At 38.8% G+C, this 26363-nt stretch overlaps 1 protein-coding gene across 1 annotated transcript; it reads right to left on the minus strand.

The window, feature by feature from the left end:
• Positions 1-11694: 11694 nt before the first annotated feature.
• Positions 11695-25646, minus strand: cdca4 (cell division cycle associated 4). The gene is made up of 2 exons (XM_057860091.1): positions 25443-25646; positions 11695-16269 (listed from the first exon to the last, which is right to left on the minus strand). The coding sequence occupies exon 2, from the start codon at positions 16258-16260 to the stop codon at positions 15415-15417; it is 846 nt and encodes a 281-aa protein (XP_057716074.1). The 5' UTR covers positions 16261-16269; positions 25443-25646; the 3' UTR covers positions 11695-15414.
• Between the last annotated feature and the right edge of the window lie 717 nt (positions 25647-26363).

The raw sequence follows: 26363 nt of genomic DNA on the forward strand, positions 1-26363 counted from the left end.
CCCGGGTGAGAAGATGAGGAATGTTCGTTCGGTACAGTCGAAGTCGAGGGAGGGAGAAAGCGACACCGTGATTGGTCCGTCCCGCCGCCGATCGTAACCCCGCCTCCGTCACTCACGGGGCAGCGAATGTGCGGCGACGGTGATGACGCCTTCGCTGACTGCTCGGAAAAAACTCAAACACGTGATGCCTTGTAAGAGTCTCCCTGTGCTCTCTGCCTACAGTTTTCAAACGCGTTCACCTCCCATTTTCTGATTTTCATGTCGTTTCCCTTAAAAGGAAAGGGAATCAAAGCATTTCCACCTGAAAATACAGCTCAAATACTTAGCCGTGGTGCAAATTGCGAAAGCAAGAGGAAGATGAAGAAATTGCGAGATTGACAAGTGTTTCCTGAACGCCACATTTTAAAGGGACGATGACTCACAAACCTGACCGGAAGCAGTCGGACGAATACCAAATAAGGACTCGCTCATTCCCTGCCAAAAAAGAAAGCAATCAGTGCGCGACTTGCTCCTTATTTCGCTCCTCTGCTTTTCTTTTTCTTTCTGCAGCACCGTGGTTTGACCTACTTCTTCCTCATATGGTCACGAACCAGAGTTACTTTAAAAATGAATTGTTTTTACACTGAGCACACAGTAACATCGTTGGATTACCGTTTACGAAACTGAAACTCAGGAAACTGATCCACAACCTTCTACTGTTTTAACAGCTTTAATGTTATTTCATGAACTAACCATGGCTGTCACTGAAGACGATAGACGTCCAATTTATTTGAAGTGCCAGCGCTCAAATGAACTTTATGTCTACCGACATCAATGGAGCCAAAACATGATCACGATTTAGTTGTTATTATTTATTTATTTATGAAGATTAGAGCTGTAAAAATGGATCAATATATCAACAATGAATGGATTATAATTCTATCAATGCACATAGGCTAGCAAGGCAGTTGGCTATGGCGTCGTCTAGTGGCTGGGGCACCAATTTGCTTTAGGGAAAATTAGATACTCAGGAATAAAAAATATCTCATGCTGTGCTTCCCAAAATATTACGGGTTTAAAGAGCATACGACATGGGGAAAAAAAGTCTTAAATAGCATTATTATGTGAATTAGAATCATATTTTGAGACGATTCGACTGTATACAACAATGTAGCAAAGCGCAGATGACGAGAAATTAGTTTTTTAATCTGCCGATTAGCCACGCCTACCATTATATGGCTCTAGCGTCCCCAACAGTTGGATGACGTCAGCGGGAGAATGGGCTCATCGGTTTTACTATTCAGCCCATTGAGGGGGAATTATTCAGAACGAGGAAAACGCGACGAAGAGAGCTGCAAAATGTTATTGTTTTTAGTCTCTCTACTCCAATATTTTTACAGGATATTCTTTTTATCCAAGTGTTTTTCACCAAAAGCTAAATAAATGGCTTGAGAACGACCAGTCAGCCCGTCGAGGGAGAATTATTCACAACGAGGAAAACGCGACGAAGAGAGCTGCAAAATGTCATTGTTTCTGTCTCTCTACTTCAATATTTTTACAGGATATTATTTTTATCCAAGTATTTTTTCCCCAATTGTTAAATAAATGGCATGGTCATGACAAATAACAGTCTTGTGCTAAATGGAATATGAAATAATAAAACTGCACTTATTCAGGATGACATGGCAAAATGACTCCATAATGGTCAAAACTGTCGACTTCACCTTTACTGTCGCACCTCCCGAAGGTTATTTTATGACACCTAAATCGGGCTTATGTCATTTCCCTTCCCCGGCTTCGGAGAATTTAACAAACCAGGAGGCGTGACAGCTAGCTGACATGCTAACCCGAACCGAGTGATGTTTCAAAGTCTTCGAAGCGGAAAATCATACATAACTAGCCTGGAACTTTTGACATGACGACTGGGTTGTCGATTGTCTTTGCGAATCGGCAAACCGCCCGGCGGAGAGCATTATACAGTTCGTTCCCCGGAGGGGGCGGCTGCAGTTATTGTGCAGGTAACATGCAGCTAATGTGCATGAGGAGAGCTTTTTACATGCCTATCAATGATCAAACGTAAGTAGTCCTTTGTTTAAAGAAAGTTTGTAGTGTTTACTTTGTAATTGTTGTATTCGCTGCTATTTTTAACTCAAAGTTGCAATTTCTGATCGGGTGGAAAATTTGACAGAACATCGGGCACACCAAGAGTGCAAAAGCCGAGTATAGTGCTCGCCCAGCCGGGATATGTGCGACAAGGAGCATGTCAGCCACAAAATGCAAGCCACCTCCGTATTAAAATGATCCCAGTATTTGACATAATACAAAACAAGATGTTTACTCACTTCCTCGTAAGTCCTATGGTCCCACAGTAATAGGGCTTGTTTTGGCCAATATCCACGGGGAATGGGAACCTTTTGAAACTCCAAAAAGGCGCACACGCCTCTCCCTCATACAGCAAGATTTTTCTGCAGCCGTTTGGCTGGTGTGATGCGAAAAATAAATGTATTAATCCGCAAAATCAGCTGAATCCTTAGTTCTTCTCATACAACAGTACGGCTGTATAATGAAGAGGACTCCTTCTACCGTACACGTCACAGCGCCCTCTTTCTCAACTCGAGACTGTTGCCAGAAGTCACTCATTTTCATGGCGCGGGATTCAAAAAACTAAATAAATATAGCAATCGCTTCCACACACATCCAAGCGGTCCATACCATTCAGGAGCATGAAGTACCGTGTGTATTTTGAAATAAACATGCTTTTTTGTGTCACATGCACTTTAAAGATCAACTGTTACGAATCAGTTTGCGTTCACGGGGCGAAGAGAACCACTAAGCACTTAGAGCGAGTTAACCGAAAAGCAAGTTTTAATCCACTTCATGGAGAATGACAAATAATGGAAGCTCATTAAGTCAAAGGTTATTCAAACTCACGGTTTCAAAATAAAACCAAAATAATCACATAACAACAAACTAAAAAGCATAACTTGCAATTAATCAAACAACTGGAACAGGAACTGGAGAAATCATTTGCAAGAAACATGAACTCTAAACCATCTTTATAGTGCCGCATTGCATGCTGGGAGGCATGCGGCACACGTAGCAATATGTTGTACGACATTAGAGTTGACAGCAGGTGGCAGCAGAGGTTGTCTCATGAAGCTTTTCAACTTATTGATTCAAAGCGTCATGGTGGTTCACTTACTCTATTGCTTTTTCAAGTGGTCTTAAAGTGCCTGTGACAGCATAAAAAATCTTAAATAGCATTATTATGTGAATTAGAATCATATTTTGAGACTATTCGATTATATACAACAATTTGGCCAACTGCAGATGACGAGAAAATAGTCGTTTAATCTGCCATTTAGCCCCGCCTGTCATTATAGCGCTCTAGCGTCCCCAGTGGAGGATGACGTCAGCAGGGTCACAATTTCATCTGATGTAGAATTCAGCCCATTGAGGGGGAATTATTCCGAACGAGGAAAATGCGACGAAGAGAGCCGCAAAATGTCATTGTTTCAATCTCTCTACTCCAATATTTTTACAGGATATTTTTTTAATCTTATTTTTCCCCATTGCTAAATAAATGGTATGGTCATGACAAATAACAGTCTTGTGTTGAATGGAATATGAAATATTAAAAATGCATTTATTCAGTACAACATGGCAAAATTACTCTATAATGGTCAAAACTGTCGACTTCTTGCACCTGGCGACCGATATTTTATGCCACCAGAGTTAGTCCGGCTTTTGTCATTTCCCTGCCCCGGCTTCGGAGGGCGTAAACAAACCAGAAGGCGCGACAGGTATCCGACATGCTAATCCGAACTGAGCGGCGTTTCTAAGTCTTATACTCGCCTTTTGAAGCGAAAAATCACACAAAACTATCCCGGATCAAGTCATATGGCGGCGGAGTTGTTGTTTGTCTTCACCGATCGACAAAACCCCTGTCAGCGAGCAAGTTACAAGTCGTCGTTCCCCTGCTGCGGGCAGGAGAGCTTTTTTGCCGGGGAAGCAGCTGGAGAATGATCACTGGACAAAACGGCCGACGTCGGAGGACCGCATAGCTGCCCGAGCCCAACCCGAGGATGGTGGTCTATTGCCAGGCACACGAAGAGGGTAAAGGGGGCTGAAAGTCTGGACGATATGAAGAAACGCACAAGCATAAGCCAAGTATAGCACTCTCCCGGTGGGCACGCGAAGAGGACCGAGGGGTGTGTGTGACAAGCCGGTGGCCTTCTCGGTGGACAAAGAGCATTGTCAGCCACAAAATGCAAGCCACCTCCATATTAAAACGTGTGCCATGATCCCATTATTTGACATATTACAAAACACGATGTTTACTCACTTCCTTGAAAGTCCAAGGGTCCCACGGTTCTCTGGCTTGCTTTGGCCAATCTCGTGGTGGACGGGAATCTTTGAAACCCAAAAAGGCTCACACGCTTCCCCCTGGTGCAGCAACAAAACCCTGCAGCACATTTGGCTGTCGTGATGTGAAAAATAAACAAATGAATCCACAAAATAAGCTGAATTTGCAGTCCATCTGCATGCGATAAAGCATTGTTGTATTGTGAGATGCTGACTCGAGTGACGTCACATTCGCATTACTCTTCAATCCAGGAAGTCATTCAGTTTCATGGCGCAGGATTCAAAAATTGAACTGAAGCGGTCCGTTTCATTCAGGAGCATAAAATATCGCATGAAATATAAAATAAACATGCTTTTTGCTGTCATAGGCACTTTAAAGCCCAAGAGGTCAACATTGTTGAGATTTCTATTTCCATTTGGGTGAACATGCATGACTCCATAATGCTAATTAATGTTCATATATCATATGTCCACATATATGCGTTTTGTTTTGTTTTTGCAGAAATCTTGAACAAAAAGGAGACAAAGGTTTGTCAGCTGGAAAAAAAAGGAGATATCAGGAAAACAAACAGTAAGCGTATTTTTGAAAATTATTATTAGTGTATTGTATTTTGTATTATTTAAATTATAGTTAAATATTATAAATCAAAATAATTGGACATAACACAAAATATTTTTTATTTACTTTACATTATTTCTAAACAAAAACATGATTTACCATTTATATATTTGGTGCTGAGTCCACCATTTATATATTTGGAGCTGAGTCACTAGCAGCCTGTTAATCTTTAACAAAGGTTCAGTAAATTGTTGTTTTCTAAGGAAAACAAGCAGTGTTTTCCTTTTTACATCTTAGATTATTTTATCATTTTTAAATAATAGGGGGAAAAAAGAAAATATTCCTTTTTATGCAGTTCTTATATCATTTTATTTGCTAAAAATATATATTTAAAAACTAAACCATGATGATTTACTGCCAAAACGGATCAGTTTGTATTTTTTTATCACTGCTGAGTCACCAGCAGGGTGTTAATCTTGAACAAGAGGAATGACGCCTGTCATTTGGCCAAATTTTCTCAATTTCTATCCTGTTCCAGTCTAAAAAGATACCAGTAAAAGATACTCGCTCATAGCAGTCAAGGACGTGATGGACAGTGTTGTCAATGTGTGCGCTGTTATGTGAAGAATGGAGGAAGCAGCATGTGAGGACAAAGGCCGCAATTTCAGTGCACCATTTTCATGACGTCCATCATGGCGTCATTTCCTTCCCCCGTCTGCATGTCCGCCACACAATAGGAAGCCGTCCTTCTATGCGACTTGTCACGTTCAGACGGTCAAGTTAATGCGTACCTTGAGTCAGAAAAACATGAAAAAATTGGACATGTGCATTAAGACCTGCGATATGAACCTAGCCATAGTCTCCCCACTCAAGGCTACACTGCGTACGTGCCCTGAAGCGGGAAATTAAAATCTGTCATTGTTAAATAAAATAAATGTGTAACTGCCCGTTTTTTTGGTCTTTTAACAAAGAATCGAGACTGTTTTACGTTGTTATCTATAAAGAATTCGGGGATGTAAGCATTTATTCACAAGAATTTTCACCGGGAAAAAGCTCTGTTTACAAATGGCGACCGCGGCATTGAGTAAGACTAGCCTCGTACTTCGACAAATCTTCGCAAAATAAATGCGTAACTGCCCGTTTTTTTTTTTTTTTTTGACTATTCTAAAAAAAAAAATCGGGACTGTTTTACTTTCATATCTATAAAGAATTCTGGGATTTAAGCATTTATTCACAAGAATTTTCAACGACAAAAGCTCTGTTTGCAAATGGTGGCCGCCACCTTGACTAACAGACTAGCATCATTCTCCAACATATTTAGATAAAATAAATCCTAACTACCCGTTTTTTTTTTGTTTTTTTTGCTCTTTTACAAATAATCGAGACTGTTTTACGTCGATATCTATAAAGAATTCAGGGATTTAAGCATTTATTCACAAGAATTTTCAACGGAAAAAGCTCTGTTTACAAATGGCGGCCGCCGCATTGACTAACAGACTAGCCTCGTACTTCGACATATTTGGGTAAAATAAATTCGTAACTGCCCGTTTTTTTGCTCTTTTAACAAAGAATTGAGACTGTTTTACGTTCATATCTAAACAGAATTCGGGGATTTAAGCATTTATTCACAAGAATTTTCAACGGAAAAAGCTCTGTTTACAAATGGCGGCCGGTGCATTGACTAAGACTAGTCACGTACTTCGACATATCTACGTAAAATAAATGCGTAAATACCCTTTTCTTTTTTTTTGCTATTCTAACAAAAAATCGAGACTGTTTTACTTTCATATCTATAAAGAATTCTGGGATTTAAGCATGTATTCACAAGAATTTTCAACGGAAAAAGCTCTGTTTACAAATGGTGGCCGCCACCTTGACTAAGAGACTAGCAATCATTCTTCAACATATTTAGATAATATAAATCCTAACTACCCGTTTTTTTACTCTTTTACAAAGAATCGAGACTGTTACGTTGTTATCTATAAAGAATTCGGGGATTTAAGCATTTATTCACAAGAATTTTCAACGGAAAAAGCTCTGTTTACAAATGGCAGCCGCCGCATTGACTAACAAACTAGCCTCGTACTTCGACATATTTATGTAAAATGAATGTGTAATTACCCGTTTTTTGCTCTTTTAACAAAGAATCGAGACTATTTTACGTTGTTATCTATAAAGAATTCGGGGATTTAAGCATTTATTCACAAGAATTTTCAACAGAAAAAGCTCTTTGTCTGTTATTCCACTCAGTCCTAATTATTAAAAAAAAAAAAAACTTTAAATGAAGGAATAATAAATAGGTACTGCACTCCAAAGAGACCCGTAATTGACAAATTTTTCACTCGGGCTTTAATGGTTGATGGTTTTTTGCTCTTTTAACAAAGAATCGAGACTGTTTTACGTTCATATCTAAACAGAATTTGGGGATTTAAGCATTTATTCACAAGAATTTTCAACGGAAAAAGCTCTGTTTACAAATGGTGGCCGCCACCTTCACTAACAGACTAGCATCATTGTTCAACATATTTAGATAAAATAAATCCTAACTAACCATTTTTTTGCTCTTTTACAAGGAATCGAGACTGTTTAACGTTGTTATCTATAAAGAATTCAGGGATTCAAGCATTTATTCACAAGAATTTTCAACGGAAAAAGCTGTCTGCAAAAGGCGGCCCCCACATTGACTAACAGACTAGCCTCGTATTTTGACATATTTAGGTCAAATAAATGCGTAACTGCCCGGTTTTTTGCTCTTTTAACAAAGAATCGAGATTGTTTTACATTCATATCTAAACAGAATTCGGGGATTTAAGCATTTATTCACAAGAATTTTCAACGGAAAAAGCTACGTTTACAAATGGCGGCCGCTGCATTGACTAAGACTAGCCGCGTACTTCGACATATCTACGTAAAATAAATGCATAAATACCCTTTTTCGTTTTTTTGCTATTCTAACAAAAAATGGAGAGTTTTACTTTCATATCTATAAAGAATTCTGGGATTTAAGCATGTATTCACAAGAATTTTCAACGGAAAAAGCTCTGTTTACAAATGGTGGCCGCCACCTTGACTAACAGACTAGCAATCATTCTTCAACATATTTGGATAATATAAATCCTAACTACCCGTTTTTTTTTTTACTCTTTTACAAAGAATCAAGACTGTTTTACATTCATATCTATAAAGAATTCAGGGATTTAAGCATTGATTCACAAGAATTTTCAATGGAAAACGCTGTGTTTACAAATGGCGGCCGCCGCATTGACTAACAGACTAGCCTCGTACTTCGACATATTTATGTAAAATAAATGTGTAAATACCCATTTTTTGCTCTTTTAACAAAGAATCGAGACTGTTACGTTGTTATATATAAAGAATTCGGGGATTTAAGCATTTATTCACAAGAATTTTCAACGGAAAAAGATGTTTATAAATCGCGGCCACCGCATTGACTAACAGATTAGCCTCGTACTTCAACATATTTAGGTAAAATAAATGGGTAACTGCCCGGTTTTTTGCTCTTTTAACAAAGAATCGAGACTGTTTTACCTTCATATCTAAACAGAATTTGGGGATTTAAGCATTTATTCACAAGAATTTTCAATGGAAAAAACTGTATACAAATGGCGGCCGCCGCATTGACTAAGACTAGCCGCATCGCGACATGTCTACGTAAAATAAATGCGTAACTGCCCGTTTTTTTTTTTTTTTTCTTTTCTTTTCTCACAAAAAATCGAGACTGTTTTACTTTCATATCTATAAAGAATTCTGGTATTTAAGCATTTATTCACAAGAATTTTCAACGGAAAAAGCTCTGTTTACAAATGGTGGCCGCCACCTTCACTGACAGATTAGCATCATTGTTCAACATATTTAGATAAAATAAATCCTAACTACCCGTTTTTTTGCTCTTTTACAAGGAATTGAGACTGTTTTACGTTCATATCTATAAAGAATTCAGGGATTTAAGCATTTATTCACAAGAATTTTCAACGGAAAAAGCTCTGTTTACAAATGGCGGCCGCCGCATTGACTAACAGACTAGCCTCGTACTTCGACATATTTGGGTAAAATAAATTCGTAACTGCCCGTTTTTTTGCTCTTTTAACAAAGAATTGAGACTGTTTTACGTTCATATCTAAACAGAATTCGGGGATTTAAGCATTTATTCACAAGAATTTTCAACAGAAAAAGCTCTGTTTACAAATGGCGGCCGGTGCATTGACTAAGACTAGTCACGTACTTCGACATATCTACGTAAAATAAATGCGTAAATACCCTTTTTTTTTTTTTTGCTACTCTAACAAAAAATCGAGACTGTTTTACTTTCATATCTATAAAGAATTCTGGGATTTAAGCATGTATTCACAAGAATTTTCAACGGAAAAAGCTCTGTTTACAAATGGTGGCCGCCACCTTGACTAAGAGACTAGCAATCATTCTTCAACATATTTAGATAATATAAATCCTAACTACCCGTTTTTTTACTCTTTTACAAAGAATCGAGACTGTTACGTTGTTATCTATAAAGAATTCGGGGATTTAAGCATTTATTCACAAGAATTTTCAACGGAAAAAGCTCTGTTTACAAATGGCAGCCGCCGCATTGACTAACAAACTAGCCTCGTACTTCGACATATTTATGTAAAATGAATGTGTAATTACCCGTTTTTTGCTCTTTTAACAAAGAATCGAGACTATTTTACGTTGTTATCTATAAAGAATTCGGGGATTTAAGCATTTATTCACAAGAATTTTCAACAGAAAAAGCTCTTTGTCTGTTATTCCACTCAGTCCTAATTATTAAAAAAAAAAAAAACTTTAAATGAAGGAATAATAAATAGGTACTGCACTCCAAAGAGACCCGTAATTGACAAATTTTTCACTCGGGCTTCAATGGTTGATGGTTTTTTGCTCTTTTAACAAAGAATCGAGACTGTTTTACGTTCATATCTAAACAGAATTTGGGGATTTAAGCATTTATTCACAAGAATTTTCAACGGAAAAAGCTCTGTTTACAAATGGTGGCCGCCACCTTCACTAACAGACTAGCATCATTGTTCAACATATTTAGATAAAATAAATCCTAACTAACCATTTTTTTGCTCTTTTACAAGGAATCGAGACTGTTTAACGTTGTTATCTATAAAGAATTCAGGGATTTAAGCATTTATTCACAAGAATTTTCAACGGAAAAAGCTGTCTGCAAAAGGCGGCCCCCACATTGACTAACAGACTACCCTCGTATTTTGACATATTTAGATCAAATAAATGCGTAACTGCCCGGTTTTTTGCTCTTTTAACAAAGAATCGAGACTGTTTTACATTCATATCTAAACAGAATTCGGGGATTTAAGCATTTATTCACAAGAATTTTCAACGGAAAAAGCTACGTTTACAAATGGCGGCCGCTGCATTGACTAAGACTAGCCGCGTACTTCGACATATCTACGTAAAATAAATGCATAAATACCCTTTTTCTTTTTTTTGCTATTCTAACAAAAAATGGAGAGTTTTACTTTCATATCTATAAAGAATTCTGGGATTTAAGCATGTATTCACAAGAATTTTCAACGGAAAAAGCTGTTTACAAATGGTGGCCGCCACCTTGACTAACAGACTAGCAATCATTCTTCAACATATTTGGATAATATAAATCCTAACTACCCGTTTTTTTTTTTACTCTTTTACAAAGAATCAAGACTGTTTTACATTCATATCTATAAAGAATTCAGGGATTTAAGCATTGATTCACAAGAATTTTCAATGGAAAACGCTGTGTTTACAAATGGCGGCCGCCGCATTGACTAACAGACTAGCCTCGTACTTCGACATATTTATGTAAAATAAATGTGTAAATACCCATTTTTTGCTCTTTTAACAAAGAATCGAGACTGTTACGTTGTTATCTATAAAGAATTCGGGGATTTAAGCATTTATTCACAAGAATTTTCAATGGAAAAAGCTGTATACAAATGGCGGCCGCCGCATTGACTAAGACTAGCCGCATCGCGACATGTCAACGTAAAATAAATGCGTAACTGCCCGTTTTTTTTTTTTTTTTTTCTTTTCTCACAAAAAATCGAGACTGTTTTACTTTCATATCTATAAAGAATTCTGGTATTTAAGCATTTATTCACAAGAATTTTCAACGGAAAAAGCTCTGTTTACAAATGGTGGCCGCCACCTTCACTGACAGATTAGCATCATTGTTCAACATATTTAGATAAAATAAATCCTAACTACCCATTTTTTTGCTCTTTTACAAGGAATTGAGACTGTTTTACGTTCATATCTATAAAGAATTCAGGGATTTAAGCATTTATTCACAAGAATTTTCAACAGAAAAAGCTCTGTTATTCCACTCGGTCAGCTTTGACAGCCACGCCAACAATGCAGGCCCCCTATTAATCAGCCCCGCGCCCCGTCAATAGTTTTGAAGACTATGGTCAGAATAAAGGGAATGATATAACATGAATGAAACAAAATCTTTGCTGTAAGTAAACTGGGGGACATGGTTAATGTTCACTTGTAAGCACAAATGATTCGAATGCACTTAGATACAAAATCAGACTGAGCATGAGCAGCAAGTCGGCAGATGGGGGATTCTGTCAATGAGATATGCTCATATGCCACCTAGAGGCATGCATAGACACTAAAGCAAAAGACAGAGCATGCATGCCACACGGCGTGATGCCGAGGCACTCGGACACGCCAAGCGAGAGATTTTTCTGGATTTCACTCGTACGGTTAAAATTTGCTCATGAATACAAAGCGCACACAACTCAAGCAATAGTTGCATCTTTTATTATAAAAAAATATTTACAAAGACGCTACAAGGGTTTTTGTCTGGATATAAAAAAAATGCATACATTTATTGACAACGGTATTAATAAGTCTTTGAAGTTCTAGCTCCCATTGCGACCAGCGTGAGTGACATCCTTCAGGAGTGCGAAAAGGTCTTTACATTGCCTGAGTTCTTCTTCGTCACGGCATCAGTTTTGCAGAAAGGCAACTGTTTGCATAAAAGGACTTTAAAGGACATTGGAGTCGTATACAATCATTTTTTCCTAACGCATATGGCAGAGCTGCATAGTGATTGGAATTGTGACCCGGTTCTTGTGATTATTTAAAAAAAAAAAAAAAAAAAAGTTTAAATGAAGGAATAATAAATAGGTACTGCACTCCAAAGAGACCCGTAATTGACAAATTTTTCAGTCGGGCTTTAATGGTTGATGTGTGTGTACCCAAAGAGAGAATAAATACAATAAATTAATAAAAGAAGAAGAATAAATTAGCAATATGGCTTCTTCTGGATGGAAAATTGTGGTTTTGCTTCCCTGGCTTGAAAATAATCGAAAGCCTTAGAGCAGAGGTCTCAAACTCGCGGCCCCCTTATTTGAAATCATACTGTAGCCCCTAGTCATTTTTCCATGGGCAATTAAAAAATATATACTGTATATAATTAAAAAAATGTAAATAATTAAAAGTGAATTGTATAAAAAAAAAAAAAAAAAATTTAAATGCAAAAAGATCTTCCATGCCACTTATCCTCACGAGGGTCATGGGGTGCCGGAGCCTATCCAGGCTAACATTACAAAAATAATAAATTAATTAAAAAATCATTCTAATCATAAAATTTTCATAATTAAAAAGTGAAAAAATAAACAAATTCATATTTTTTTCATAAAAAGTGGCATCGCCATCTCTTATGATTTAACATATCGCAGGCTATAATGGCACTTTGCTGTTTTTTTTTTTTTTTTGCCCAACAATTTAGCCACAGTGTATTAGCGACATTAACTCTTTTTTAGGCTATTTCCATTGTTTGCCTCCCAATAAAATGAGTTTGACACCCCTGCTTTAGAGCCCAAAAAAATGAAAAAAAAAAAAAAAAAAAAAAAACTCGGGAAGACACTCGAGTCTCAATTGCGGCTACGTTCAAATCTCTGAAAATAATATCAAATGATACTTGCAAAAAAATCCCCCCCTCGACTGTATAATGCAAAAAAATATATTTCTATATACATATACGTACATATACATATATTCCATTCATAATTGCTCAAATCTTTAAGAAAATAGATTTGGATGTTACTTGCGGATTGCTAAGCTTTGTGTGGTTGTAGTGTGAAGGCGCGCGGGATACAGCCGTGGACAAAATGGCTGACACGGACGGAAATAACGCAAGGAATTGGAGAAAGTGACAAAACTTTCCAGGGAGGGGAAAACAAATAAAAAAATGTTTAACAATGGAAAGAAATTGGGGGAAAACCTTTTTTTTAATTTTCATTTTAATTATCTCATTGGCTGCCCTCAACGGTGAGAGACATCCAATATATTTGAGCTGAGACGCTGATTACGTTTCACTGCCATTGACGGTGATAGACGTCCAATCCATTTGGACTCCAGTTAAATTGGATTGGATGTCTCAATGTCAGAAAAAGTGTTCATTTAAGAAGTAAAATTGAAGCAGTTATCAAATTAACAACTATTTTGATAATCGATTGTTTAAACAATGTTGAGTTATAAATCAAAATCTTTTCTGAACGACTTAAAGGGATCCAAGGACAGAAAGACTTGTAGTTCTTAAAAGATAAACGTTATTATGAGTGAAAATAATTTGAAATTGAAACCCCTCTTGATGTTTTCGTTTTTATACAATTACTTTAACTAGTAGGTTGCCATTCTTGTTGATATCACATGGTTACGCGGCCAGGCTTCCAGAGTATGACATAAACATGTCATCTCTTCAACCAAAATAAAAAATTTGAACCTGCAAGGAACATTAATGAGCATGACAGCGCTGTCGATATTTCACAAAACGAGCAGCACAAGCAAAATGAACCGGAAAGACGGGATGTGACGAGACGAGAGTAGGGAAAAAAAAAAAAAAAAAACATCTTACAGGAGGCGAATTTGACACCCAAAGTACTACCGTGCGCTTTCAGCTTTTGTTTCGAAGCATACAAAAGATACTAAAGATGCCTTAAGAAAATATTCAAATGTAGTAATGTCAAAAAAGGGTGGTTTAAATATGCTACGTGACTAATGCGGCCAACAGATCAATAATCTGCTTTAAAGCTACCGCAAGAAAACACAATGCTTAAAAGTATGGGAGGGAAAGTATTTTTAGGCAATGAAAATTTAATAAAAGACTCAGTAAAAACACAAATAGTAAGTACTCGCCGCTTTAAACCGATGTGCACATGTGTTGGACATCTCGTCGCGTGGAAGGAATTGGGAGTAACCCGGTAGTGTTGGTCTACTGAAAGTGACAATCTACGTCATCACTCAGAGTGTCCATTGCGCTCTTAAAACATGGTGCCCTCCGTAGATCAAAACATGTACTAAATATTAAAGATTTTTAAATCAATGGCAATATTTTATGTGCTTCTAATAACATACTTTAGTAACAGAGAACAATTATGGCTTATTAGAGCCTTAAGTCTTTAAGTCCAAGTTTCCCTTCAAAAGTAAATCTCTTGTACATTTTATGGTGCATTATTATTTTTAATCAAGGAAAAAAACTTTTTTAATTGATGTAAAAAAGAAAATATGTTATAATTTATTTAATTAAAAAGGGAACAAATGTTATCTTTTATTTTTTTTTTAAAAATTATGTTTAATATTTAAAAGTACAAAAAACCAAAGCAATTAATTTGTATTTATTTTCATTTAGAAACTGTTGTTACAGTAAAAAAAAAAAAAAAAAAAGGGGGGGCCCTCCTGCTTACCCTTACCGTCAAAATTCATTGGACGTCTATTGCCGTCAATGGAAGCTAAAGAGAGGTACATTTAATAGTATTGATACCCCCCCAAAAAATATACTTTTATAAATTATTTTATTATTGTTCAATATCTATTTTTTTTATCTAATATTTTTTTGAAAAAAAAATCTATGAAAATCGCAGTCAAAATGGATTGGACGTCTATTGGCGTCAATGCCGGCCAATGAGTTAGTGTGGGGGAAAAAATTGTGAAACTGTAACACTAGCTTTCCCTTCCATTTCCGAGATGATCCCCCTGGAAAGTTTGGAAAAGTTCCAAAATTCCCCAGCTAAAGTCTGTGGAAACTTCCAGGAAATGTTCCACCCGTTTGCATGCGGACTGCTTAACTCTTTCAGTGCCAATGACGATGATAGACGTCCAATTGTGTAGCTCTTTTCATCCTTCTTGCTGTAAATTGAAATGAGTTTGTCACGGGTAGACGTCCAACCCATTTGGACTGGGAGGGTTGCCAGCGAACGAATCAATGTTCAGCCCTCCCACCTCAAATGGATTGGACGTCTATCACCGTCAGTGGCAGCCTATGAGTTGAGGTGTCCCCCATGTTTGGAATATACTGTATGGAGTAGAAAAGAAAAAAGGGAGGGAGGAGGGGTCCCGACGGGAGCTGCCGATCCTAAAAGTCATTTTTGGCTCGCGGTGAATTTGGAAAGCTCGCACAATCTGGCCGCGTAACAAATGCACATTCAGGAAGTCCGCGACAGCGGCACCGCCGCCGAGCTTCAGGAGCCCACAATTATTTCCATGATGTGGTCCAGTTCGTTGAGGTCCGAGCGACAGCTGGCGCTGGGGCTGAGGGGCGGCGGCCCGTGGGAGGACAGGCTCTCCAGCAGGTCATAAGGTCCCATCTTGGGGGCGCTCTGCATGCCCGTCAGCACCGTGTCCAGCTCGTAGTAGGACGGGTCCACATCCGAGAAGAGCTCCTCCAACGCCGGGTCCGGCGGGGGCGGCAACGGCGGCTGCTTGATCTCGAAGGTGCCGAAGACCCGCTCCCCCTCGGGGCGCTCGTCCTCACCCTCCGACTCGTCCTCCTCGTCCTCACAGTCGTCCTCGTGCTCCTCCCAGCGGGGGCCCGTCTCGCCGAAGGGTGCCGGGGGGTAGGACGGCACGGGCGGGACCTCCTTGCGGGCATCCGCCGCTTCCATCGCCACCTCTTCCGGGCCGCCCGCCAGAGGATAGGGCTTGGGACTCTGCCCCGCCGCCGCCGAGGGGTCCGACTGTCGGCACAGCACCTCGGTGGCCACCAGGCGGTCGGCGGGGCACTGGGCGGCGGCCAACGCCTGCGTCATAATCTGCCAGGTGCCGTCCTGCGTCATCTCCTCCTGGATTTGTCGCACCGTGTTGGCGATGAGCACCGAGCGGCACAGGTTGGGCTCCACCAGCATGTGGCACAGTTGCAATTTAATCAGCGACATGTCCAGAAGAGACTGCCGCTGGAGGCTGTACGAGGGCGACGGCGTCCGGGCACCGCCGGTCGGGCCACGTTCGCCGGGACCGCTCACCGCTTGCGTCACCGCCGCCTCCTCTGCTGAGTCAAAGAACTTGCGTTTGGTGCCCTTTGGAAACATGGCGTCTGTCTGAAGGAGGAACACGAGACAAAAAAGTTAACAGGTGTCAAACTTGCAGCCCGGGGGCCAGATCTGGCCCTGTTAGTCATTTTGCGTAGCCCTTAAATTTAAACCATGCGCATTGACTTTATGTTTCTCACTAAAATGAAGTTTCAATAAAATTTCTGTCAAAGAAATCTGAGAACATTTAATGCTTTTTCTTTCGCTCTTTAAACATTCAAAATAAATGAGTGAATAAAAACTTTTTTTTTAATTTAAAAAATAGACTATTTATTAGCGGTGGGAATCTTTGGGCACCTAACGATTCGATTACGATTACAAATCGATTATTGATGACCCCCCCTCGCTATTAGCTGATTTTAATGTTTTGTACATTAGTTACAAAAACTGTAAAAAAAAAGCCTCGGAGGCTGAAATAAACGACTATTTCAGTATCAAGTTAACAGTTGAAAACAATAAATAATATACTCAAATCCCCATTCTGTATCAGCAACTTTAAACTACATTCAATTAATTTAAGGTTGTGAATCAACCGTTAAAGTTGTTAAAATTGCTCCCGTTATTTCATAATTTCCCTTTTGTCTACTTTTGACATGTGAAAGTTTTAAAACTATTTTAAAGATAGATTCAAGTCAATATTTTACCGATTTAGGAATATTTTAGATAAAAAGTTAATTAGGTTCGCTTGGAAGGTTCGCTACAACAGCCTTGCAGGGAAGTCTACTGCTTTAAGATGGCGGCCGTTCACGGACGCCCGCATCTAGCTTTCTGTACATGTGCTGCTAACGCCACCGAGTCTATATTGCATCTAGTCCTATATAAATATGATATCTACTGTACCATTATGTGGACGTACTTTGTAGCAGCTGTCGGCAGCAGTCAGGTATGTTGTTGTTTTTTTATCTCGCGGCATGAGTTGAGCTAGAGCCGTGAGTTGAGCATTGGCATTACCCGAGGGGCCGGGTAATGACAAGCATGATGTTTAGCTACTCTCGCTCCGTTACTCATTGCGTCCTGAAGACCGCGTGGCACACGGAGTGTGTTTTACTTCTGCTTTACTTGACATATTTCAATAATCGGAATTTGGATGTTTGTGAATCGTTCTCGAATCTCCCACAGCCGAATCGCGAATAATCTAAGAATCGGAAATTTCGCACACCTCTACTATTTATTGTCTCCCACCCTTTTTTTAAGTAAATTAAAATCAGAAAATATTGGCTATCAAACAGCTGAAAAAAAGAGGATTTAAATCAGTGGTTCTTAACTGGGGTTTGATGAAACCCCAGGGGTTCGGTGAGTAAGCCGCAGGGATTCAGTGAAGGTTAAGAAACGCACGACCCTATTTTGTACGCTGACTAAATTTAGGCAAAGTGGCGTTAAAGACCAAGTTGTGGACTGCTTTGCCCTGAATTTACAGGCTTTATTCCATTTCCTTCAACTGCTAACCCTCTATCTAATGGGAGGAGAAATCGGTTTGCTCAATGGAAGCTTGACTCGCACTCAGCATGACGAAGTATAACAGAACTACAGAAAGCGTGAACTGCATAGATAATTTTAAAAAACATTTGCGTAATTTTACGTCATGAAAATAGTACGTGATGAAAGAATGAGAGTAAAATGAGAATGTAGACATGAAAACAAAAGAACAGTGTAAAATGTAACGAGTCATTTAATTTAGGAATGTGAAAATCAATAGCAAAAGGGAAAATTATTTGTAGTAAGTCAAGAAATCTGGAAGAAATTTGAACAGGAATCCACTTAGATGTTAGCTTTCTAGGGTTGGAATTTGTAAAAAATGGCTTTATTCTAAAATTCCGAAGGGTTCGGCGAATCCACCTGTGAGACTCGCGGGGTTCGGTACATTTTGCAAGGTTAAGAACCACTGATTTAGAATACTTCAAAGTTACCAATAGGGGTGTGACAAAATATCGAAATGGTGATATATCGTGATACTTTGTATCCCAAAAGGTTATCGATATGCTCCTGCCAAGAATCGAGATATAGTTTTAAAAAGGTGTCAGTGTTTAAAAAAATAAATAAAAAAGGGACCAACTAGTTGCTACCAAAATCTTCCACCATAATAGTGTCTCAGGTAACTCTAAGGCTGCCATTGGCGGTGCTTGACGCCCAATCCATTTAGACTGGGAACGTTCGTTCATTTGAAATAGGACTGCAGATATCGATTATTTTAGTAGCCGATTAATCATTGAGGTATTTATTTCGAATAATCGGATAAGGAACATAAAAAATTTAAAAACCTGAGCTGAGCCTCACACGGTATATTTATCAAAAAAAGAGGATCTATGTACAACAAAAGAACAATCGGCAAACTTACATAGAAAAAGTCTGCTAGCTTAAATGCTATAAAATGCAAACTTTTTTACAATGCTCTTAACAAATGGCTGACACATATTCCCACAAAAAAATGGATAAATATACCTTTAAACTAAAGTGCGAATGCATTCAAAAAAATCTTAACAGGGAGCAGATGGATTCAACCATGTGAAATGAGGTAGACTAGAGGGCCGTGTATCCACCCAAATCAATTAAAATAAACGCAAACACTTTCAAACAAACCATTACAATGCCACTTTAATTAAACGAATACTCGAAGCAGCAAAATTTATTTTGAATCTTTTTTTCTAATCGAATACTCGAGTTACTCGATTAATCGTTGCAGCACTAATTCGACACCGCATTCGCAGTAATTTTGTTCGATTTTTCGGGGCATTTACAGGTCACTTGCTGTTCATTTACAGGTCATTTCCTGTTGAGTTTGAGTCACTACCTAATCGTTTGGGTGATTCCCAGGTCACTTCCTGTTCTGTAACTCAAAATAAACAGGAAGTGACCCATAAAATGCCCCCAAATCTACAGGAAGTAACTGAAAATTAACAGGTAAATAACCTCATTGCCTGGCATTGGCTGTTAATGACGGCCATAGACGTTCAATCCATTTGAAGTGGGAGGGATGGCAGCGATTCGTTCATTCGCTGCCACTCTCCCAGTTCAAATGGATTGGACGTCTACTAGTGATAAACTCATTCTAATTCACAGCAGAAGCTTGTTTTTCTGTTTATTAGTTGTTTGTAGAATACCCTAAAATGATTTCCTGACCAATGTATCGATAATCGTTGTATCGCCATATCGTCAGATCATCGTTATCGTGAGCTTTGTATCGCAAATCGTATCGTATCGTGAGGTAACAAGAGGTTCCCACTAGGGTTGTTCCGATCATGTTTTTTTGCTCCCGATCCGATCCCGATCGTTTTAGTTTGAGTATCTGCCGATCCCGATATTTCCCGATCCGATTGCTTTTTTTTGCTCCCGATTCAATTCCAATCATTCCCGATAATTTTCCGCGATCATATACATTTTGGCAATGCATTAAGAAAAAAAAAAGAATAAAACACGGACGAATATATACATTCAACATACAGTACATAAGTACTGTATTTGTTTATTATGACAATAAATCCTCAAGATGGCATTTACATTATTAACATTCTTTCTGTGAGAAGGATCCATGGATAGAAAGACTTGTAACTTTGTATATTGTGACTAAATATTGCCATCTAGTGTATTTGTTGAGCTTTCAGTAAATGATACTGTAGCCATGCCCAAATGCATGATGGGAAGTGGAACCATGACTGTGCATAGTGCTACATATTGATATATCTTCTCTGCGTTGGGAAATAACATAAGGTGTTAAGAAAAAGATCAATTGCTACCTCGCTTCCCCACATTGCTTCCCATTATATTTCTAATCATAGGGAGAGGGATTGTAAGGCTTTAGCCAATTAAAAAAAGGCTCCAAAGGCTGCCAAAATTCACTCGACTCATTTTACGCTGCCTATTATTTCTTTATATAGGTAAGACGGCGCCATTACAGATTGAGCGCGACAATGCGTGGGTGGGTCGTGGAGCGCATGCATTAATTGCGTTAAATATTTTAACGTGATACGTTTTTTTTTTTTTAATTAATTACCGCCGTTATCGGGATAAATTTGATAACCCTACCTTAAGCCTAAACTAAAGACTCTGGATGAGTGTAACATATTGTGTTTGTAACGTTAAATACAATTAGAAAATGATTTAATTAAAAAAATATATATATTAAAAAAAGGCATGGCCGATATTTTTTTGCCGATTCTGATACTTTGAAAATTACGTGATCAGACTCTAGTTCCCACTCCTAGTTACCAATGTCTAAAGAAATGATTCATCGACGAACAAAATTGTTATCAATTAACTAAATAACTGATTGCATTTTTGTCCGACTGCTGCCATCCATCCCAATCAAAATAGATTGGACATCTTGCGCTGTCAATATCAGCCAAAGCGTGCCCAATAAAGGATGAAGTGATTTTTTTTAGTATGCATTTCATAAAATAAACTCAACTAGCTTAAAACAATGTTCATGGAGTTTATTGAATATATAAACTAGTCCAGCAGGTGTGTTGATCCAGTAAGTCGTAATTAGGTGACAGAAATGGTTTAGTCAACGACTGTATATATATTAAAAATCCGTTGTCGTGATAAATTATTCTGGACTCATTTCACACTCACAGAAATTAGCAAACTCAATTAAAAATTCCCACACAGCACATCAATAACTATCCGAAATTACACGACACAACACACCAGATGCTACTAATGTTGACACCAGATGTCATGCCACCAGTAGAGTACGCGCATCAAAACTAGTGGAACCAGTTTGGATGCTTAAGGGAACACAAGACGCAACTTCCTCATTTCTTTTTCCACCACTAAAACCACAAGATAGCCACTTTTCCAATGTTCCGAGCGACCTTTTTTTTTTTTTTTTTTTTTTTAAACAGATTGATGAGTAACAAATCTATCGCTTTTATCGTGGTGTTATCTTAGAGCAAATGTTGTCAGAAGTAAAAGTCATTAGCTTTGCTTTTTGATTGTGTAGTTCTGCAAGAAGACGGCAGAAAAGTTTGCGTAAGGGCCAGGAAAAGTGTCGATTTTAGGCAAATGTGTTTTCATGAACCCTTTATTGAGCTATCATTTAAAAACTATGGATTTTAATATATAGCGGAAAACACAGACAAGGGTGAAAAAGCAGTTTCTGCTCTTGCACCCCTCTTTAAAATAAACTGCTTTATTTTAAGCCAAAAGAACTGTTCTGTTTGATAGAACAAAATGTGTATATGCTGCCATGGCAGTTTCACGGCGCATTAAGCCCCTGAACTATTTTTAATTTGCCCATTTTACCCTGGAGACCCCCGTTTACAGACACCGCACAAACGCTTTTGTTTCAACCCAGCCATAAAAAGGTAAGCAATCGTATTTATCATTCAAAATGTCTATCATTTTTAGCTTAGAATTAATAATTGATGTCTAATATTTACTTGAAAAAAAAAAAGGACTTTATAAAATTACTCACTCGCATATTTTAAATTTTTAAATGAATTACGTCAGAATGAAAAAAAAATAGTTCCTTAAATAGGTCATGGATATCTACCACATAACTATTGCTTGATTGTATTTTAAAAGATAAATAATCGATCTGGACAAAGGAAAACTGGGGGGGAAAAAAACGTTTAAAAGGGTAAATATTTGAAAAAGAAAATCTCGAGCACTCCTTGATGTCTGCGATTTCTGTATTGAGACCCATTATATTACCATGTTTCACCCATAAAAATCCCCAAAAAGTACGGCTGTGGCCATTCATATCTGTGTCTTAACACTCGGTGAGACATGCTACACTGAGTTTTTTTGATCGAAACAAGGTAAGTACGCGATAATATCTCGTTAAAATCATGGTGTCTTTAATTATGCTCTCTCATGTTCTCAAATCGAGTTAAGGTTTCATTTTTAAATGCCCAAGAAAATTGAGATTTTAAGCTTTCCATTGATGAATCACACATGCATATAGGAAAATTTTGAAATTTAGCCAAATTGGGGGTCTCAGAGCGTAACTTCAAGTCACCTGAGTGTTTTCCGCCATATACTGTATACTACATATACACTACCGTTCAAAAGTTTGGGGTTGCTTAGACCCCAAACTTTTAGGACCCGTAGTGTACATAACGAAAAATCCCATATGTTACACTACGGTTCAAAAGTTTGGGGTCGCTTAGACCCCAAACTTTTGCACGGTAGTGTATATCTTTCGAATGTTATGATTGGACATAAACAGATATAATTTTTCATGGATTTGCCCCAAAATAAACAGGAAGTGACCAAAATTAACAGGAAATAACCCAGAAATGACCCAAAATCGATAAGAAATTACCTGGAATTGAACCTAAATTAACAGGAAGTAACCTAGGATTACCCCGAAGCCAACAGGAAGTGACATATACAGTACTGTAAATGCCCCTAAATCAACAAGAAATGACTCAAGGTTTTTGGAGTTTTAGTTTGCCAACAACCAGCAGAGCAAAGCATCCCCTCACAAATGGAATTTTCTGTTAAATTCACTTTTTACTAACATTATACTGATTCATAAAAATATTTGAAAATACAATTATAAGTCACTTACACTATAAAGGTTTAACTGGGCAATGACAATATGATATCGATATCTCCTGATATTACAAATTATGCAACTATTCCATATAATTTTAATCAAATATTAAGTGCATGGTTTATTACATTTTACCTAAAGCAAATACAAAGTAAATTTGAGCATTTTGTTGTTGAAACATTTCCTATTATTTGAATGAAAAAAAAATTTGAGGGAAGAAAACGGCTTATCTAAAAGCGGAACCTGTTGAGGGATGTTTTGTGTTTCGACTGATCATTGCTTAACCAATGGATGAATTAATCCATATCGTTGCATTATTACAAGTATACAACTAATGGAGGTGACGACGCATTTGTGTAAAACTGATGTGTACGTTCTACAAAAAAGGATTTCCCCCAATACTTTATAAGCCTGGCGGGCTGCCAGACTTTTTTGCCTCCCGTCTAACTAGCCAGGCTAGAGCTGTGCTCCAAAAGAAAGAATAAAAAGTATACACATATTAACAACAAACTGGTGATAAGTTTTGAAAGAGCAACGGCGACATCTTATGGTCGATACGAGAACAAACCTGTCCCAGCTCTCTGTCGTTTCCCTGAATTACATTGTATTTTTGATCGTTTCAGGAATGTACCCTTTTGTAAGCTTTCGTTTAAGTATTGTTAATAAATGGCTTGTAGTAAGACATAATAATCAAAATTGAAAATTCATGTCAATTCAATGTTTTTATTCATTTATTAAAAAAAAAAAACTGTGGGCTGCTCTACCACCAGGCTTTGCACATTTTCTGGTGATAACCTGCAGATTAAATTAAATTACGACGGTCCTGTTCACACTATATTAGTCAACTACTGTTTACAGTTTCGCAGATGTAGTACATTTTAGCAGAACACCATTTTTCCCCCCTACTATTGTCTCGTCTCATCCCGTCTTCCCTGTTCGTTTTGCTTTTGCTGGTCGTTTTGTGAAATGTTGACAGTGCTGTCATGCTCATTTAATGTGCCTTTCTGATCTAAATTGAAAGTGTTGACTGTTGAATAGATGACATGTTAATGTCGCTAGAAAATTCTGGAAGGCAGGCAGCATAACCATGTGACGTCACCGCCCTGCGACGTCAAAAACAATGACGACCTACTAGTTAAACTAATTTTACAAATTGTATAAAAACGAAAACATCAAGAGGGGCTTCAAAATCAAATTATTTTAACTCATAATAACGTTTATCTTTTAAGGACTACAACTCTTTCTATCCGTGGATCCCTTAAAAAAAATAATGTGGTTAAGTAAACAGAAATACTGTAAACAGCCTACCTGACAGGAAAAAAAATGTATTTTATTTCAATCACTGCCGTTGACAGTGACATACATGAAATCTATTTGAACTAGGGTGGCTGGCATTGAATGATCATGTTTCAGTGCCATTGACGGCAATAGATGTCCAATATTTTTGGTTTCGGGGGGCTGGTAGCAATCATTTGATACAAATGGATTGGATCTCTATCGTCGTCAATGACAGCCAAAGAATTAAATGAAGCCACAAATCTGCTTCCTTAGCTTGAGGGTTGTAAGTAGTAAAATAGCAAAGTTATTGTGTGGTGAATGTAAAAACAGCTAATTTTTCAAGCAACACTGGTTCATCTTCCCACTGTCAATGGCAGCCAATGAGTACAAGTACTATTTTGCTAATTCAAGTGTTATTACTTTGACACCGAATGTACCAATTATTTCCTTCTTTAAGCATAATATTCTTATTGGTCACTAATTTAGGAGGTTACATAAGCATATTAGCTAGTGAGCAAAGATTGAAAAGGCCAAGAAAAAAAGACAGCTAAGCTTGAAATTTTAGTAGAAAACACCACAAATGCTATCATGTGATTAGCCACATCTCGTTGTTTTGATGAAGTGTTTGTGTGTGGGAGAGACAACGACTCATTGTAGTCGCTTTAAAAACACATTTCAACCCATATTAGGGAATAATGCTACGGCGTTATTGAAAAGGTGGACTGAAAGACACGTCAAGAGTGTCGTTGGGGCTTCAAATGTGCTACAAGACGTAAATACTGGGTACCACTCGACAAGACGCAGTCTCGCCGTACGTCAATGGCCGCTAGCTTGGCCCATCCCCCACCGCGAGGCCCCGCTTCGGCCGTCATTAATCAACAACTCCGCTCGGCTCCTCGGGCTTTTCCTTCCCATTTCTCGGTCCCCGGGTACCTCCCGCGTCGACCGGTAACTGTCGGTCGTTCGTCCCGCTCGCTCGGTGAGCACCCGCCGCTTAAAACTCGCCGGTGCCCCGCTTTTGTCTACCGGGCCGCCGCGCGACAATGAGGCCATTTTGCGCTGCTATGCTAACGGCTAGCCGTGGGTGGGGGCCGAGCGGAGCCGGAGCTGAGCGGGCGACAATGTGGCAGCGAAACGGGCAAAAACAGGCCTCACTCGGGGGAAAAAGTGACCGGGCGCATCGGCTACGTGTCGTCCGATTGTTCTCGCCATCAAAAGTCTTAACGTTAATGAAATAGAAAAGCGTCAACTCATTTATTCGCGGCGCTTCCTCCTTCTACCCCCCCCCCCTCAAAAAAAATCACTTTTTTAAGTTGTTAAACAGAAACAAACAACGCGAGACTGCCGGCTTTTTCCCCCTTTTGGTTTTTAAATGGGGACTAGTGGCGGAGGACTCGGCACTCACCTAGCTCTTATTTAATTCCGGTCTCGCTCATAGGATCGACGGCGGCGAAAGCGGAGCAGAAGGTTCCGATGAGATCATTCATGCCACGGCTTCAAAAAGTGAAGTCGTCTCTCCTCTCTCTGCTCTGCTCGCTGCGGCGGCGGCTGCTGCTGTGGAGCCGCCAGCACCGCCACTCACTCACTTGAGTCAGCCAGGGAGGGAGAGGAGAAGAGAAGAGAAGCCAGCCAGGCGGCCCAGCGAGCGCGAGGGGGGAGGGGAGCAGCCGAGCAGTAACCGAGACACCGCACAGCACATACACACTGCCGACATATGCCTTCAATTCCTCCATAATCACTTCTCTTTCCACGGGAAATTAATACCAAATCCAAAAGCTCAGGAGTTGTCTCTAAAAGCGCCAAATTAACTCGTTACCCGCCACTGACAGCGATAGACGTTCAATCCATTTGAACTGGGATCCCTGTCATTGAATGAACATGTTTAGGGTCCATTGACGGCGCTAGACGTCCAGGGACGCTGGAAATCACTCGTAGCAGAGAGTGCTGAGGAGCTTAGACTTTTTTTTTTCATCCCAAAACAGCCGTTTCGGTCAAAATTTGTCATGCTCGCACTTTTTCTCAATACAAGGCGTGCATGCTGGATAGTTTACGCACTACTACTAGGCTACTACAAAGACAGCGTTCTACAGGGTGTCCATAAAGTCTCTTCACCATTTCAAAAATTTATTACAAATGCAATTTATTAGATATTTTATTCAGATTTGTTCTATTGTATTCAACGTTTATTAAAGTTTGTTTTTTTTTACCTCTTTTAATACACTTCTACATGGGCACCATTAGTTGCACGAAGCACATCAAGACAGTACTCGAGTTCTTGCCATGTTCGCTGTAGCATAGCCTCATCAATTGTGGCAATGGCATCAGT

Source organism: Corythoichthys intestinalis, chromosome 15 (genome assembly GCF_030265065.1).
Source record: "Corythoichthys intestinalis isolate RoL2023-P3 chromosome 15, ASM3026506v1, whole genome shotgun sequence".
Classification (NCBI taxonomy): Eukaryota; Metazoa; Chordata; class Actinopteri; order Syngnathiformes; family Syngnathidae; genus Corythoichthys; species Corythoichthys intestinalis.

Excerpts from the sequence above, each read along its gene's own strand:
- cdca4 (XM_057860091.1), bottom strand. The coding sequence starts at position 16,260 with ATGTTTCCAAAGGGCACCAAACGCAAGTTCTTTGACTCAGCAGAGGAG.